Source organism: Ochotona curzoniae, unplaced genomic scaffold (assembly GCF_017591425.1).
Source record: "Ochotona curzoniae isolate NIBS_2020 unplaced genomic scaffold, NIBS_Ocur_1.0 scaffold_4505, whole genome shotgun sequence".
Classification (NCBI taxonomy): Eukaryota; Metazoa; Chordata; class Mammalia; order Lagomorpha; family Ochotonidae; genus Ochotona; species Ochotona curzoniae.
In genome coordinates, this window is record NW_024467118.1 from 13,807,831 (window position 1) to 13,820,801 (window position 12,971).

The window sequence follows — 12,971 nt, forward strand, 5'->3', positions numbered from 1 at the left end:
GATTGTGGGAACTAAAAATTTATAGCAGGTTTCTCAGTGAAAAAGTTCTTTCTAGAAAATACTTCGTTCCATTTTTACCTGGAAAGTGGTATTTTCTTTCCCATTGTACAGCTCAGAGGGTGAAGGGACTTGACTGAAGTTGCACATCCAGTTCTCTGAGACAGTGAGGCAACCAGTTTTCATATATCTGTGATGGGCACAGACCTGAGTCCTGCGTCAGCCTCACTGGAGGTCATGCATGGCCTCTGTTGGGAACATCGAGCTGTCTGTACCATCTAAAGAGACTAAGCTGGCCCATTAATTGGGAGAGACCTGATATTCACAAAGTTGTTCTGTCTGCCCTCAGTAAGAACCTGGCTATCTATGTTTTTAAAATTCTACACAAATACCTTGCACACTGTTAGGTCATCCCCACCCCCTGACTCCAGGTAGATGGACATAATCCTAGGTTGGTTACAGGCCCTGGATCTAGCCCTCTGGGTTTTAGTTCCACGTACCAGTTGAATGATCTTACCTTTCCGAAACTGCTTCATCTATGAAATGGGAATATGACTTAAGACCATTCTAGTTCAGAGAGTGAAGAAAGCACTCAGAGGCTCTGAAGTGTTGCAAACAAGTACTTAAAACCACACTTGGCATAGAGTAGGCCCTTGGTCATTGTCAACTACCCCGGATGTCATTATCTTCTCTGAGTCTTCATGGGACTTTGTTTTGTCCTCAAGTATCAAAGCTACTCCGCACTCACAATTATTGCAACTTTCCTCCACTATTTCAACAGTTGCTCTCTACCCCTTCAGCAGAGCTCAGAAATCGTTTTTTCCTTGGATAATTCTTTCAAGATGATGGCAGATGTGTCCACTTGGCCATCCCCTACCAAAGACAAACCTGGATGTCATCCGCCCCTTCCACATCCTAATACTGCACATGCGTAAACCCTGAGGCTGGAATTTTCTGCATATTGATGAAATCTACCTCTCTCCAGCTTGTTTTCACTGCTCCAGCAAGCCCTAACCTAGAGTGATGAAGCAGCTTACCTTGCTTGCTCACCTGCAGTTTGTTAGGACCCAGCTTAGACTCCACTCCGAAATCTGAATAATCTTTCTAAGTGAAAATATAAAACCCCATGTGATGCTTTTGCTTAATACTTGTCTCTGAATCTCCTACACCTGCTGAAGGTATCTTGTCTAGTTCAACAAGACTTTGTTCCTTCCTGCCACTGCTCTTGCTGGCAACAAAAAACGACAGGCTACTCCTTAATGCACACTTTAGCATTTCTCTCCTTCTTGTGTCTGAATTGTTCTTTTCCTTGGCTTCAAATCATCTTCTCGAGTTTTCCTTGGCTTAAATATTTCTCTTTTTTAAAAAACTAGCTCTAGTGTTCCACTTCCAGGAAATCTCCAAGATGGGTTTGGAAGCTACTTCTCACTGTTCCTATGATACATGGAGCACTCTGTGGTTGGTTTATAATTTGAAATGATCTGTTATGTCTTCATCCCTGTTGCCTTGAGTTCTAGAACAGCTCCAGTCACTTTGTCATCCACTTAGGGGTGTACACTCTTTGCACATAGTAGGTATTCAAAACAACACAAAACGGTTCATTGCATTACACAGATAAGAGCAGACAGGCATCTGGCCAAGCAGTTAAGACACCAATATCCATATCCACCACCTATGGTTGAGTCCCAACTCTGGCTCCTAATTACAGTTTTCTGCTAATCCAAACCCTGGGAGGCAGGTGTGACAGCTCACGACATTGAGTTCCTGCCACCCATGTTGGAGACCTAGATGGAGTTTCCAGTACACAGCTCCAGCCTCCAAGTGTTATGGATATTATTAGAGTTCAGTCTTTCTCCCTGGCCCTTCATTCTCTCTCATACTACTGCTACTAACAATAATGATAAAATAAATAGACAATGAACTCCAGCTGGCTCATGTAGTTCATATCACGGTCAACAAAGAATACTTATCGATGCACTCTTCTAAATGGCTCCCACATTTTATTTAGTCCCCACAACAAAATCACCAAGTATCCACTATAATTATTCCCATTTAGTAAGGAAAAGGAAGCACAGAGAAACTGCAACCTTTACCAATACCGTGCATTTAGGAACTAAGGATGTGGTCCAGCTCCAAACCCCACAGCTTTGGCACTTACACTATGGCATCCGTCTAGTCAGAGGCGCCCTTATAAATCTGTATCTATACAAACACAGATCGCAATTTTACAGATGGGAAAGTGGAGGCATAGCAAGAAAGGAAATGGAGAAGCAACCTTGAAGTGAGGATGAAAGTTGAAATGGAGACTGGAACACCAGCTCCTCCCCAACCATCCCTGGAACTTCAACATTCCCTTTCATCCTTCTCCAAGAAAAAAATCAGGGCTTCATGGCTAGATCATGTCTCTATTTCTTTCCAGGTCAAATATGCAATTTCAGTCAGTTGGGCAAACATTCATCAGCATTTATCGTGTGCCAGGTTCCATGCTCCACCTCTGCCATTGAGGAACTCATCTTCTTATGGAGATACAGGCAAAGAAATATGATATTACTCGAGCATTTCAAAATAGTGACACTGCTGTAACATGGCTTACTTTAGAGATTCTACCTAAAATGTAGGCCAGAAGTGGGTGCTTGCCTCCTCCATCGTGTCTTGTAGCTGATCTTTGACCTGAATGATTAAGGAGGATCAAGTCTCCACCCCATGTCTCTTCCAGGACCTCACCCAATCACAATCAGCTAGATATATAAGTCAGGTGACATCAGGGGAAGTAAGAGCGCCAGGGATCAAATGGGCACCTGGCAGCAGCAGTAACTCCAGGCTCTGTTTCTGAGATTCTTCCAGAGCTGCAGGGGCTGTGGAAGATGGGAGCAGTATAGTTGACACAGCTACTGTTGGTTTTCCTGTGTGGGTTATATGCTTAAATAGATTTTCAGATTATGTTGATTCTAGAAATTACATCTAATACATTTCCAGCTCCATGGGTAAGCAAGTTCACCTAAGGCCAACAGCATTCAGTTCAACCCTATTCTGAAGAAGTAAGTAAACAAAGTTTCTTCTTAAGAAACAATCCAGTTACATACATTACTGTGAGTTGAGAAAGTTAAAATATATTTATTATCTGTGCCAGCGTTGTGGGTAGAGCCACTGCCTGGAATATCAGCATCCCATATCAGTGCAGACTCCTATCCCAGCTGTTCCACTTCCAACCCAGCTTCCTGATGATAGCCTGTGCAAAGCCGTGGAAGATAGCCCAAGTGTTCAGCCTGCTGCTATCTAGACTGGAGACCTGGATGAAGCTCCTGGCTCCTAGCTGTGGTCTGGCTCAACCCTGGCCATTGTGTTTATCTAGTGAGTAAACCAGCAGATGGAAAAACTCTCTATTCCTTTCTCTGTGACACTGATTTGTACAATAAATAAATGAATCTTTTAAAAATATATGATCAAGGACCAGGCACGATAGACCAGCAGCTAAAGTCCTCACCCTAAATGCACTGGTATCCCGTATGGGTGCCAGTTAATGTCCCAGCCACCCCACTTCCCATCTAGCTCCCTGCTGTGGGCTGGGAAAGTAATCAAGAAGTGCCCAAAGCCTTGGGACCCTGCACCAGCATGGGAAACGCTGAACCAGCATGGGAGACCCTGAAGAAGTTCTGGGCACCTGACTTTGGATTGGCTCAGCTCCAGCCATTCCGAACACTTGGAGAATGGACCACTGGGTAGAAGATCTTCCTCTCTGTCTCTCGTCCTCTCTGTATATCTGCCTTTCCAATATAAACTAAATAAATCTTTAAATATATATGTATATATTAATATAACATATAAGATATTAATAATATGTTATATATTAATATGTTACATATATATGATCAAAATGTAATTTGCAAACATTCTCTGAGGGACAGCCTTATATAAGAGTATACCTTAAGGATCAGGTAAACCGGTCCACAGCCCTTTTCAGCATCAGTAGCTATGTGACCTTGGATACAATCATTAATACCACAAAATCTCAGTTTTTCTATCTCTACAACAGGAGTAAGTCATGTGTGGTAGAGAGTAAGGGTTAAAAAATAAACTAGTAAAAACATTTTCTTAAAGTCTTAATGATTCAGAGATTGATTATTCCATTAGAAGATCATCATGCTTTTTCCCTCTCTTCCTCTTGCTTTCTGTCTGCCCACATCACAGCTGCTTCTAAGCTATTATTTCATGAGATAAAAAATGAGATGAAGTCCAATTCAAATGGCACAGCAACAAAAGTGGGATGAGCATGGGTGTTGGAGCTCAATTGGCCTGTTTCTGACTCTGGATGGCTTTGAGTAAGTCATGTAATCAAGGTGGTGCTTAATTTCTTCACCTGTCAAATGGGGTAATCATAAGTACCTGTAGCCATCTTATGAGGTTTGGCGGATGTATTATTATGTGATTGCTTATAGCACTCACACAAACCTCCTTAGTGCTATGATTAATGAAGAGCAGGAGGGAGTAGGACAATACTGAACCCAATCTAATAAGTACTATATTATGTGGCTAAACTAAAGCTTCAGCATCCATCACAATTTGTCTTTTGTCTTCATAATTCATTTATTTGAAAAGGAAGGAGAGAGAGAGAGAGAGACCTTCCATCTGTTGACTCATTCCCCAAACCCCCATAATCTCCAGGGCTGGGTCAAATCAAAGCCCAGTACCACAAACCTCATTGGGTTCCCTCACCTAGGAGGCAGGACTCTGGCACTTGTGCATTAACAGGAAGCCAGATTAGAAGCAGAGCTAGATTCAAACTGATACTCTGATGGGATGTGCTTGTCGCCTGACTCCACAATTCAGTTCCAAACGTTCTTTTCTTCTCCTTTTTCATATCTTGCAAGGATAGCCAAAAGAAGTCATGCTCACCACAAAGTATTTGCATGTGGCACTATTAGCTTCAGTTTCCTAACTTAGGGACACTCTGAGTGTTCACTGAGGTGGGCATGCATTCAGAGACCAAGGAAAGCAATACATATGATTGGAGAGTAGAGATGGCAGGCAGACCTCGGAGGGCATAGGAAGAGAGGCAAAGGTTGGTGAATCTGTAGCAGATGCCCTCCGACATCCTTTCCACCAAACAGCTTGCTCCACTGAGCATCAGGGAACCAAATGAAAGACAAGAATGTCTTTATCCTAGCCATTTCCTTTCCTAGGTATAAGGGGCAGCTTTGTTTATCAAAACAGAAAACATGGGGTCCACCAGTACAGGGGAAGCATCTTCAAATACCAATAGCTTAAAGAACATTTCCATTAACTTCCTTTTGAGAATTAGTAAATTACAGGTTTCCTGGAGGCTAACAGTGACATTACACATGCAGTTTTACATAAACATTTGGACTTCATGTTTCTATTTTAAATATTTTATCCACAAAAATGTCTGAGTCATCTCCTCACATCCTTCCTCCCTTCAGTCCCCTTTGAAATGAAGACTATATGAGATGCCAACTCCAAGGCAGAAGATAAACAAAACACAAGGCTCCAAGAGACACATTAACATATCTGAATATTTGTTTGGACCCCTGGAGACCTACCATGTGTCATTCTTAAAGCAATAAAGATTGCTTTTGTAGTCCACCTTACTTCCCAAATGACACCCCCATTCCACCTGGAAAGACTCCAACTCCAGGACAGCTCAGACAAGGCTTTCTCAAAAAACTCACTTAACATTACACATCGCACAGAATAAAATATGCCTGCCCATACCAGGACTATGTTTCATTGAAAATGTCGATTACAAACTGGAAAAGAAATCTTTTTGAAAAATCTCCCTCTTTTTTATCAAAAGGAGAATTATTTTTAAAATTGATGTTGAAAATCAACTCATTCTGGATCACTATCTTAACAGAAAACTTTCCACTGTAGACAAAGTGGAAAATCGCAGTTTTACTTTTATCCAAAACCACCCATAGGAGATGCTTCAAGCACAGAAATGTTCCTTCTCCATAAGGCAGGAGCTTTATTTAAAAAAAAAAAAAAAGGAAAAACTCTGGCATCGCTCTTCAATATTGTTGTCTAATTAAATGGCAATGGAGTGGATGCATAAAAGTATGCATTAGAGGTGTGTAATGTGTAATGTGAGGAAGAGTAATCAAAGCCATTCAACAGGATTTAGGAAGGGATTTCAGTTGGCAGCTTACGAGACAGGAGCATATAATTTTGCTAATTTGAAATAGGTATTGTAACATATAAACATTACTGCTTTGCATATTTTAATGAAAACTGCTTCTACACAAAAATGAATCCTTTAGCAAAACCACACAGCTTCTACCTATTATGAGTTCAACATAAATAAGGAAGGTATGCAAGCTGCATTAAAAGAGTGGTCACCTCATTAAAATAGGTTAAAACCAAGCCCCTTATTCCAAGCTACTATAACCCCGTAAAGTAAGTCCAATGACAGGTGTTGTGTTAAATTTTTACGTTGCAATGAACTTGAACTCACACAAACCAAATCTGCATGTCTCCATTGATATACACCTGCAACTCGTTAATTCAAGAGCCTTTATTAAGAAAGTATAAATTTAGCAACAACTATAGATTTGTAAAAGCCTATTAGCTTGCTTGTGCATCCAGAATAAATTCATCTGAAGTCTTATTTACATGGTTTGCAAAGAAACAAAAACTAAGGCTGACTTTCCCTAAACAGACGTACCCTAAGAATATACAGTTTTGAAATAAGACTCTTGTATATCACTTGGACTTGGAGTTAAAGGAATTGAGAAAGAGTTGGATTTCATCTGGAGGCAAGAACATCACTTACCTGCCAGCCTGCTTCTCGCTCAAGTCCCTTTTTCCAGTCTTCTTCCAGCCGTGGGGAGATCTCATCCATTGCTGCTGCTGCTGCACAAACTGGATTTGCCAGTGGCAGGGACTCTCCTTGCAAGCCTTTACCAAAGCAGCAGCAAGTGCAGTTCAGGGGGAGACTGTCATGGAGAAAATGCCATGCCAGAGGATGAGGGTTCAGGCAGGAAGAAGCCCCCAGGGAATGGATTTGGGATACATGGTGCTACCTGGACAGCGACCAACTGGCCAGGCTGAGAGCCAGCTCAGCCATCCAGCATCCAGAGATCAGCAATAACCACTCTCCAGGGCCAGGACAATGGGTCATTTTTATGCTTCTGATATAAAGGTCACAGGAGCAAAATATGAAAGTACACTTCATGCCCCAGAACATTCATTTCTACATGCCCCTGACATCTCTTTCCTCCCCCTGCCACATAGACACACACACACACACACACACACACACACACACACACACGAGAATTGGCCTCCTACCATGTGGCCTCAGACAGTCTGGGAATCCTAGAAGAATCTTCTTTACACTGAAGCTGCACATATCATAGAACATATCTCCCCCTCACTCCATCATTATATGAAATACTCAGTGGCCAGGAATAATGAATAACAGCAAGCTCCTTTGGCTACAAACAGATTTATTCTCTGTCTCTTCCCAAACTGATATTCTAGAGGTAGACATGGACACCCCCAGTGTGGAGCACAACCCAATGCAAGCCCACTCCATCCCGCTTCCTCTTCATTTCCCCCTCAGAGAAAAACAATCTTCTCCTCTATAGAACTTGCCCTCATGCCTACAGAAGCTGCTTCAACTGGTCCAGGGTGAAAGATAAGACAGCAACACTTTTAAAAGAGATTCTTAGATTGTTCTATTAAATATTATTAAAACCACAAAATGTAGTGTTGAGCATCACTTATGGTTTCTCTGATCTAATGATTTATCTGATGTTTGAAGCCACCAAACTGTCAATATGCACCCAAACAATGCTTACCTGTCAGCAACAGTGTACTCACTACCTCTCATGACAGTTCCGGTCTGTGCTTGGTAGCTTTATAAAAAATGAATAGGTGTTGGGCCTGGCATGGTAGCCTAGTGACTAAAATCCTCGTCTTGCATATGCAGGGATCCCATATGGGCACCAGTTTTAATTTCGTTGGCCCTGCTTCCCATCTACCACCCTGCTTGTGGCCTAGGAAAGCAGTTGAGGATGGCCTAGAGCCATGGAACCCTGCACCTACATGCATGGGAGACCTGGAAGAGGTTCCTGGCTCCTGGATTCAGATTGGCACAGCTCCAGCCATTGTGGCCACTTGGGGAGTGAATCATCGGATGGAAGATTTTCCTCTCCATCTCTCCTCCTCTCTATACATCTGACTTTTCAATAATAATAAAAATTAAATCCTTGTATCAAAAAGATTTATTTTATTTTATATACAGGGTCCCAAGCCTTTGGGCCATCCTCGACTGCCTTCTCAGGCAACAAACATTGAGCTGGATAGGAAGCAGTGCCACCAGGATTAGAACTGGTGCCCATATGGGATCCAGAGTGTTCAAGATGAGGACTTTAGCTGCTGGGCCACTGTGCTGAGTCCCAAAATAAAATAAATCTTAACAATAAAGAATAGAATAGATGCCTTCTCCTTACACACTCTACCCACAGAGATGGCTTTTCAATTCCCTAAGGAAAGGCTAAAGTCTACAGTGTTGCACAACCCTGTACAGACCAAGCAGTTGGGAAGCATACGCTCCAGCTCCTACTAAAGCACCTGTTTTCGGAGGTTAATACCGTTAGTACTTTTGGCAAGGCATTTACAATGTTTTCAGGCCATTTTTCCATCCTGGCCACTGGCTTTCAAATATTTTGCATTATTTACAGTTTTCCCAGAAGAGATTACCACTGTGGTCTACTATTGCACAGAAAGCCTAATAATCACATGCCCTTGAAAAAATGGTACAATTACAGTAACAAGATTAGCCAGCATCTAGTGAGTATGGACCTTGGTGACAGGGACAGTGTGGAATGCTTTCCTACCCTTTGCAAACACTCCTACTTTACAGAAGAAGAATCCAAGAGAGAATAATGCCCCATGCTTAAGTAGAATGAAAAATCCTGGGTTCTATTCCACCCCAGAAAGGACTTATCAACATGGAACCCTATGGTCTTGTTCCAAAGGGTGATGAGGCTAGAAGTTAAGCCCTGCTTTATATCAGTCAGTCCCCTTTGACAATCCCATTGCCTCTTCTGACACCCCACATCACTTTGATAGGGTCTCAGGTTCTTATTTCCACTCAGCAATTCTCTGATCTTCAGATTATGCGGGGACATGTTGTCTAGGCCTCACAAACCTCGCTCCTAGCAATGCTAGCAATGCAGACAAGTGAAAAGTGAAAAATACAGACAAGCGATTTGTTGCATCCTTTCTTTTGCTGAAAATATGCAGGTGTTTCTCAGAGTTCTGAAACACAAGGGAGAAAGACCAAGGGAGGGAAAATCCATTGACCTTCCACACAATCTCCTTCAGTCCTGATTTTCCACATCAGTTTTAAATCCTTGATAACAGCTTTCCATAGTCAATATTACCATTTTGTTCACACCCTCAGCAATAGGGTTGCATCTGTTCTTATGGAAGGCAGCAAGTATTTGAGCACATAGTCTTTGAAGTGATTCCCAAATAGGCTTGTTAGTAGCAACATTATTTTCCTCTCTGTGCCCTTTGAAAGGTTACCTCACTTCTCTTAATTCTCATTTCCAAACCTACAAAAACAAAGTATTTTCGGGGTAGACTTCTAATCTAGAAATGAAGACACTGGCTTCGGAGTTTGATTTGTGACATTGGCTTCCAATTCCAGCTCCTGTTAGTGCAGATCCTAGGAATCAGCAATGAGGAAGCTCAAAAAGTTGTGTTCCAGTCAAGTGGGAAACCTACATTGAAGTCCCAACTCATGGTTTTGGTCTGGCTCATCCCAGCCATTGCAGCCATTTGGGGATGAAGCAGCTAGTGGAAAATTCTCTCTACACTCCTCTCCTCTCCTCTCCTCTCCTCTCCTCTCCTCTCCTCTCCTCTCCTCTCCTCTCCTCTCCTCTCCTCTCCTCTCCTCCTCTCCTCTCCTCTCTCCTCTCCTCTCTCCTCCTCTCCTCTCCTCTCCTCTCCTCACCTCTCCTCTGCTCTCCTCTCCTCTCCTCTCCTCTCTCCTCTCCTCTCCTCTCCTCTCCTCTCCTCTGCTCTCCTCTCCTCTCCTCTCCTCTCTCCTCTCCTCTGCTCTCCTCTCCTCCTCTCCTCTCTTCTCCTCTCCTCTCCTTCTCTCCTCTCCTCTCCTCTCCTCTCCTCTCCTCTCCTCTCCTCTCCTCTCTCCTCTCCTCTGCTCTCCTCTCCTCTCCTCTCCTCTCTCCTCTCCTCTCCTCTCCTCTCCTCCTCTCCTCTCTTCTCCTCTCCTCTCCTTCTCTCCTCTCCTCTCCTCTCCTCTCCTCTCCTCTCCTCTCCTCTCCTCTGCTCTCCTCTCCTCTCCTCTCCTCTGCTCTCCTCTCCTCTCCTCTCCTTCTCTCCTCTCCTCTCCTCTCCTCTCCTCTCCTCTCCTCTCCTCTCCTCTCCTCTCCTCTCCTCTCCTCCTCTCCTCTCTTCTCCTCTCCTCTCCTTCTCTCCTCTCCTCTCCTCTCCTCTCCTCTCCTCTCCTCTCCTCTCCTCTCCTCTCCTCTCCTCTCCTCTCCTCTCCTCTCCTCTTCTCTGCTTCTGTTCCTGTATCTCAGTATTCTTCCCAACATTCCATCCCTCTACCATGCCTCCCTCTCTCATTCTTTTGACTCTTAGATCATTTTAAGGATTTTAAGATTTATTTATTTGAGAGTCAGAGCTAGAGGGAGATCTTCCATCAGCTAATTTGCTCTCCAGATGGCTGCAACTGCCACGGCTAGGCCAAACTGAAGCCGAGATCCAGGATCTTAATCTGGGTCTCCCACATTGGTGGCAAGATCCAATTTTTGGGCCATCTTGAGTTACTATTACCAGGCAATTAACAAGGAGCTGGATCAGAAGTAGAGTAGCTGGGACATGAAACAACACACACAGAGGGGATGCTGGCATTGCAGCCAGCAGTTTTACCAGCTACACCACAATGCCAGCCTCTTAGATAACTTTTAACAGGAAGCATAATCATCTCAGTCATTGTTCCTTCCCTTCAGAATCCAACCACACAGCAGAATTGCGTGTTTGCAATCGCCTTAAACAGAGTCATAACTAATATCACTTGTTTCAGCCAAGGAAATGAAAGAGAAATCACAGGTATTACTTTCTAGGGTAGGCCTCACCACTGGCACTTGGCTCTCAGCCTGCTCCTCTCCAGCTGCAATGACCATAGAAACAGGTGTTAACAAGGTGTACTTTAACATCGAGGCAGACTAGAATACTGAGTCAAGTGATGGAGAACAGTTGCCTTGGGAAATTATGTGTGGCTTTAAATGAACAAGAGAAAAACTTCCAAGGTTGTTTGTTACCACAACATAACCTAGCACACCCTGCCCAATATTCTGCCCTTATCAGCCAGCGTTGTGTAAGAATAAAATGAAAGACTACTTAGAGCCTGGATCACAAGCATTGAGTAAGCCAGCAATATTACTTTAAATAGATCCCATTAGAAACCAATCTGTTCCACTGATGCCCCTCACACTTCTCTATTTCCTCCTCCTTTCATAGCTTTAGTTCCTTCTGCTCATAAGAGTGCATTAAGTGTGGTAATTTCTAGAGATGATGCAGAAATACAAGTTCTTAAAAAGAGTGAAAAATGCTCAAAATATAATGTCCCTGCAACTCAGAATGCAAGTGCAGAATAGCATGACGTTAATGCTACTTATCACTTAGCAAGGAAATTAATGAAAGCAAAATGAAGCATCAAGTAATAAGTGTAGCTCCGTAGGATTCAGTGCAGCTGTAACAAAGCGTGAGTCTCTACGCTGTAAATGTAACGAGAATGCATGGGAACACAGGCCTTTGTTAAACGGCACTGTTTTACTCACTCTTCTTATGTCAAGAAACCAAAAGTGAACCAATTTTATTTCTTCTTTTGTTCACTGTTTTCATTAGATGAAGGGTCAACCATGAAAATAAAGTGTCAGGCAAGCAGAGATGATAATTCTGGCTGGATCACAGTACGGACATTTCAACTTTGAAGTCATTTAACAACACATAAACTTGAATCTGATCTGGCATGCTGCACTGGGAGCTTTGTTTTATTGTTTTCCAGTACAACGGATGATAATGATGCTCTATTTTATGAGCAGATATGCATCCTCTAAAATCATCTGAGGAATTTCTTTCTTGACACCATTCCTCACCCAACATGGAACATTCGAGGATGTTATCTCATTTGGCAATAAGGGCTTTACAAAAGTCATCAAATGAAAATGATATCAGTGCGGAAACTTGAACCCAACAGGACTTATTTTCTTTTTTAAGGGAAAACATGTGGACACAAAAAAATGGCCTGCAATGCTGGCATCCCTTGGGTGCTGGTTCATGTCTCGGCTGCTCCACTTTTGACCCAGTGTCCAGCTAATGTCCTAGGGAAAGCAATAGAAGACAATCCAAGTGCATGGGCTCCTGCCATTCAAATGGGAGACCCAGAGGAAGCTCCTGGCTTTAGCTCATCTGGGGACAACATCACACAGTGGCAAAGCAGAATCTGCAGTGAGATATCTGCAAGCCAAGAACCAGCCAGCATGGCCAACAAACCTACATGGGCCCAGAAGAGAAGCCTAGGACAGATTCACCTTCATGTCTCTGAAGGAACCCTCCTAGAATGCATCCCAAACTGTGATTGGCAGTCTCTAGAGCTGAAGGCAACTCATTTCTGTCTCAGGCATGCATTTGTTGATCATCTGCTATAACAGTCTTAGCAATACTTTGTATTAAAAATCAAACAAATTTAAAAAGGAAAAAGTCTGTTACTAGACTACAATGTTTAAATCCAGAAAACAGAGTGCCTTAAAAATACCTTTTAGGGCCCGGCACAGCAGCCTAATGACTAAGGTCCTTGCCTTGAACAGACTGTGATCCCATATGGGTGCCAGTTCATGTCCCTGTGGCTCTGCTTCCCATACAGCTCCCTGCTTGTGGCATAGGAAAGCAGTCAAGGATGGCCCAAAGCCTTGACCCTG

The 12,971-nt window shown here is 43.1% G+C and overlaps 1 protein-coding gene across 3 annotated transcripts in view; it reads right to left on the reverse strand.

The window, feature by feature from the left end:
• PPARGC1A (PPARG coactivator 1 alpha) overlaps window positions 1-12,971 on the reverse strand; it is a 659,635-nt gene that overhangs the window by 296,645 nt on the left and 350,019 nt on the right. The window contains exon 2 of one of the 3 annotated variants that reach the window (XM_040966433.1): window positions 6,785-6,947. The exons of 1 other annotated variant lie outside the window; for it this stretch is intronic. In XM_040966433.1, coding sequence (XP_040822367.1) covers window positions 6,785-6,853 — 69 coding nt within the window. In that variant the 5' untranslated portion in view covers window positions 6,854-6,947. Of the gene's footprint in view, window positions 1-6,784; window positions 6,948-12,971 lie in introns of those variants that run through there. One more of the 3 variants, XM_040966435.1, reaches the window with a different exon arrangement.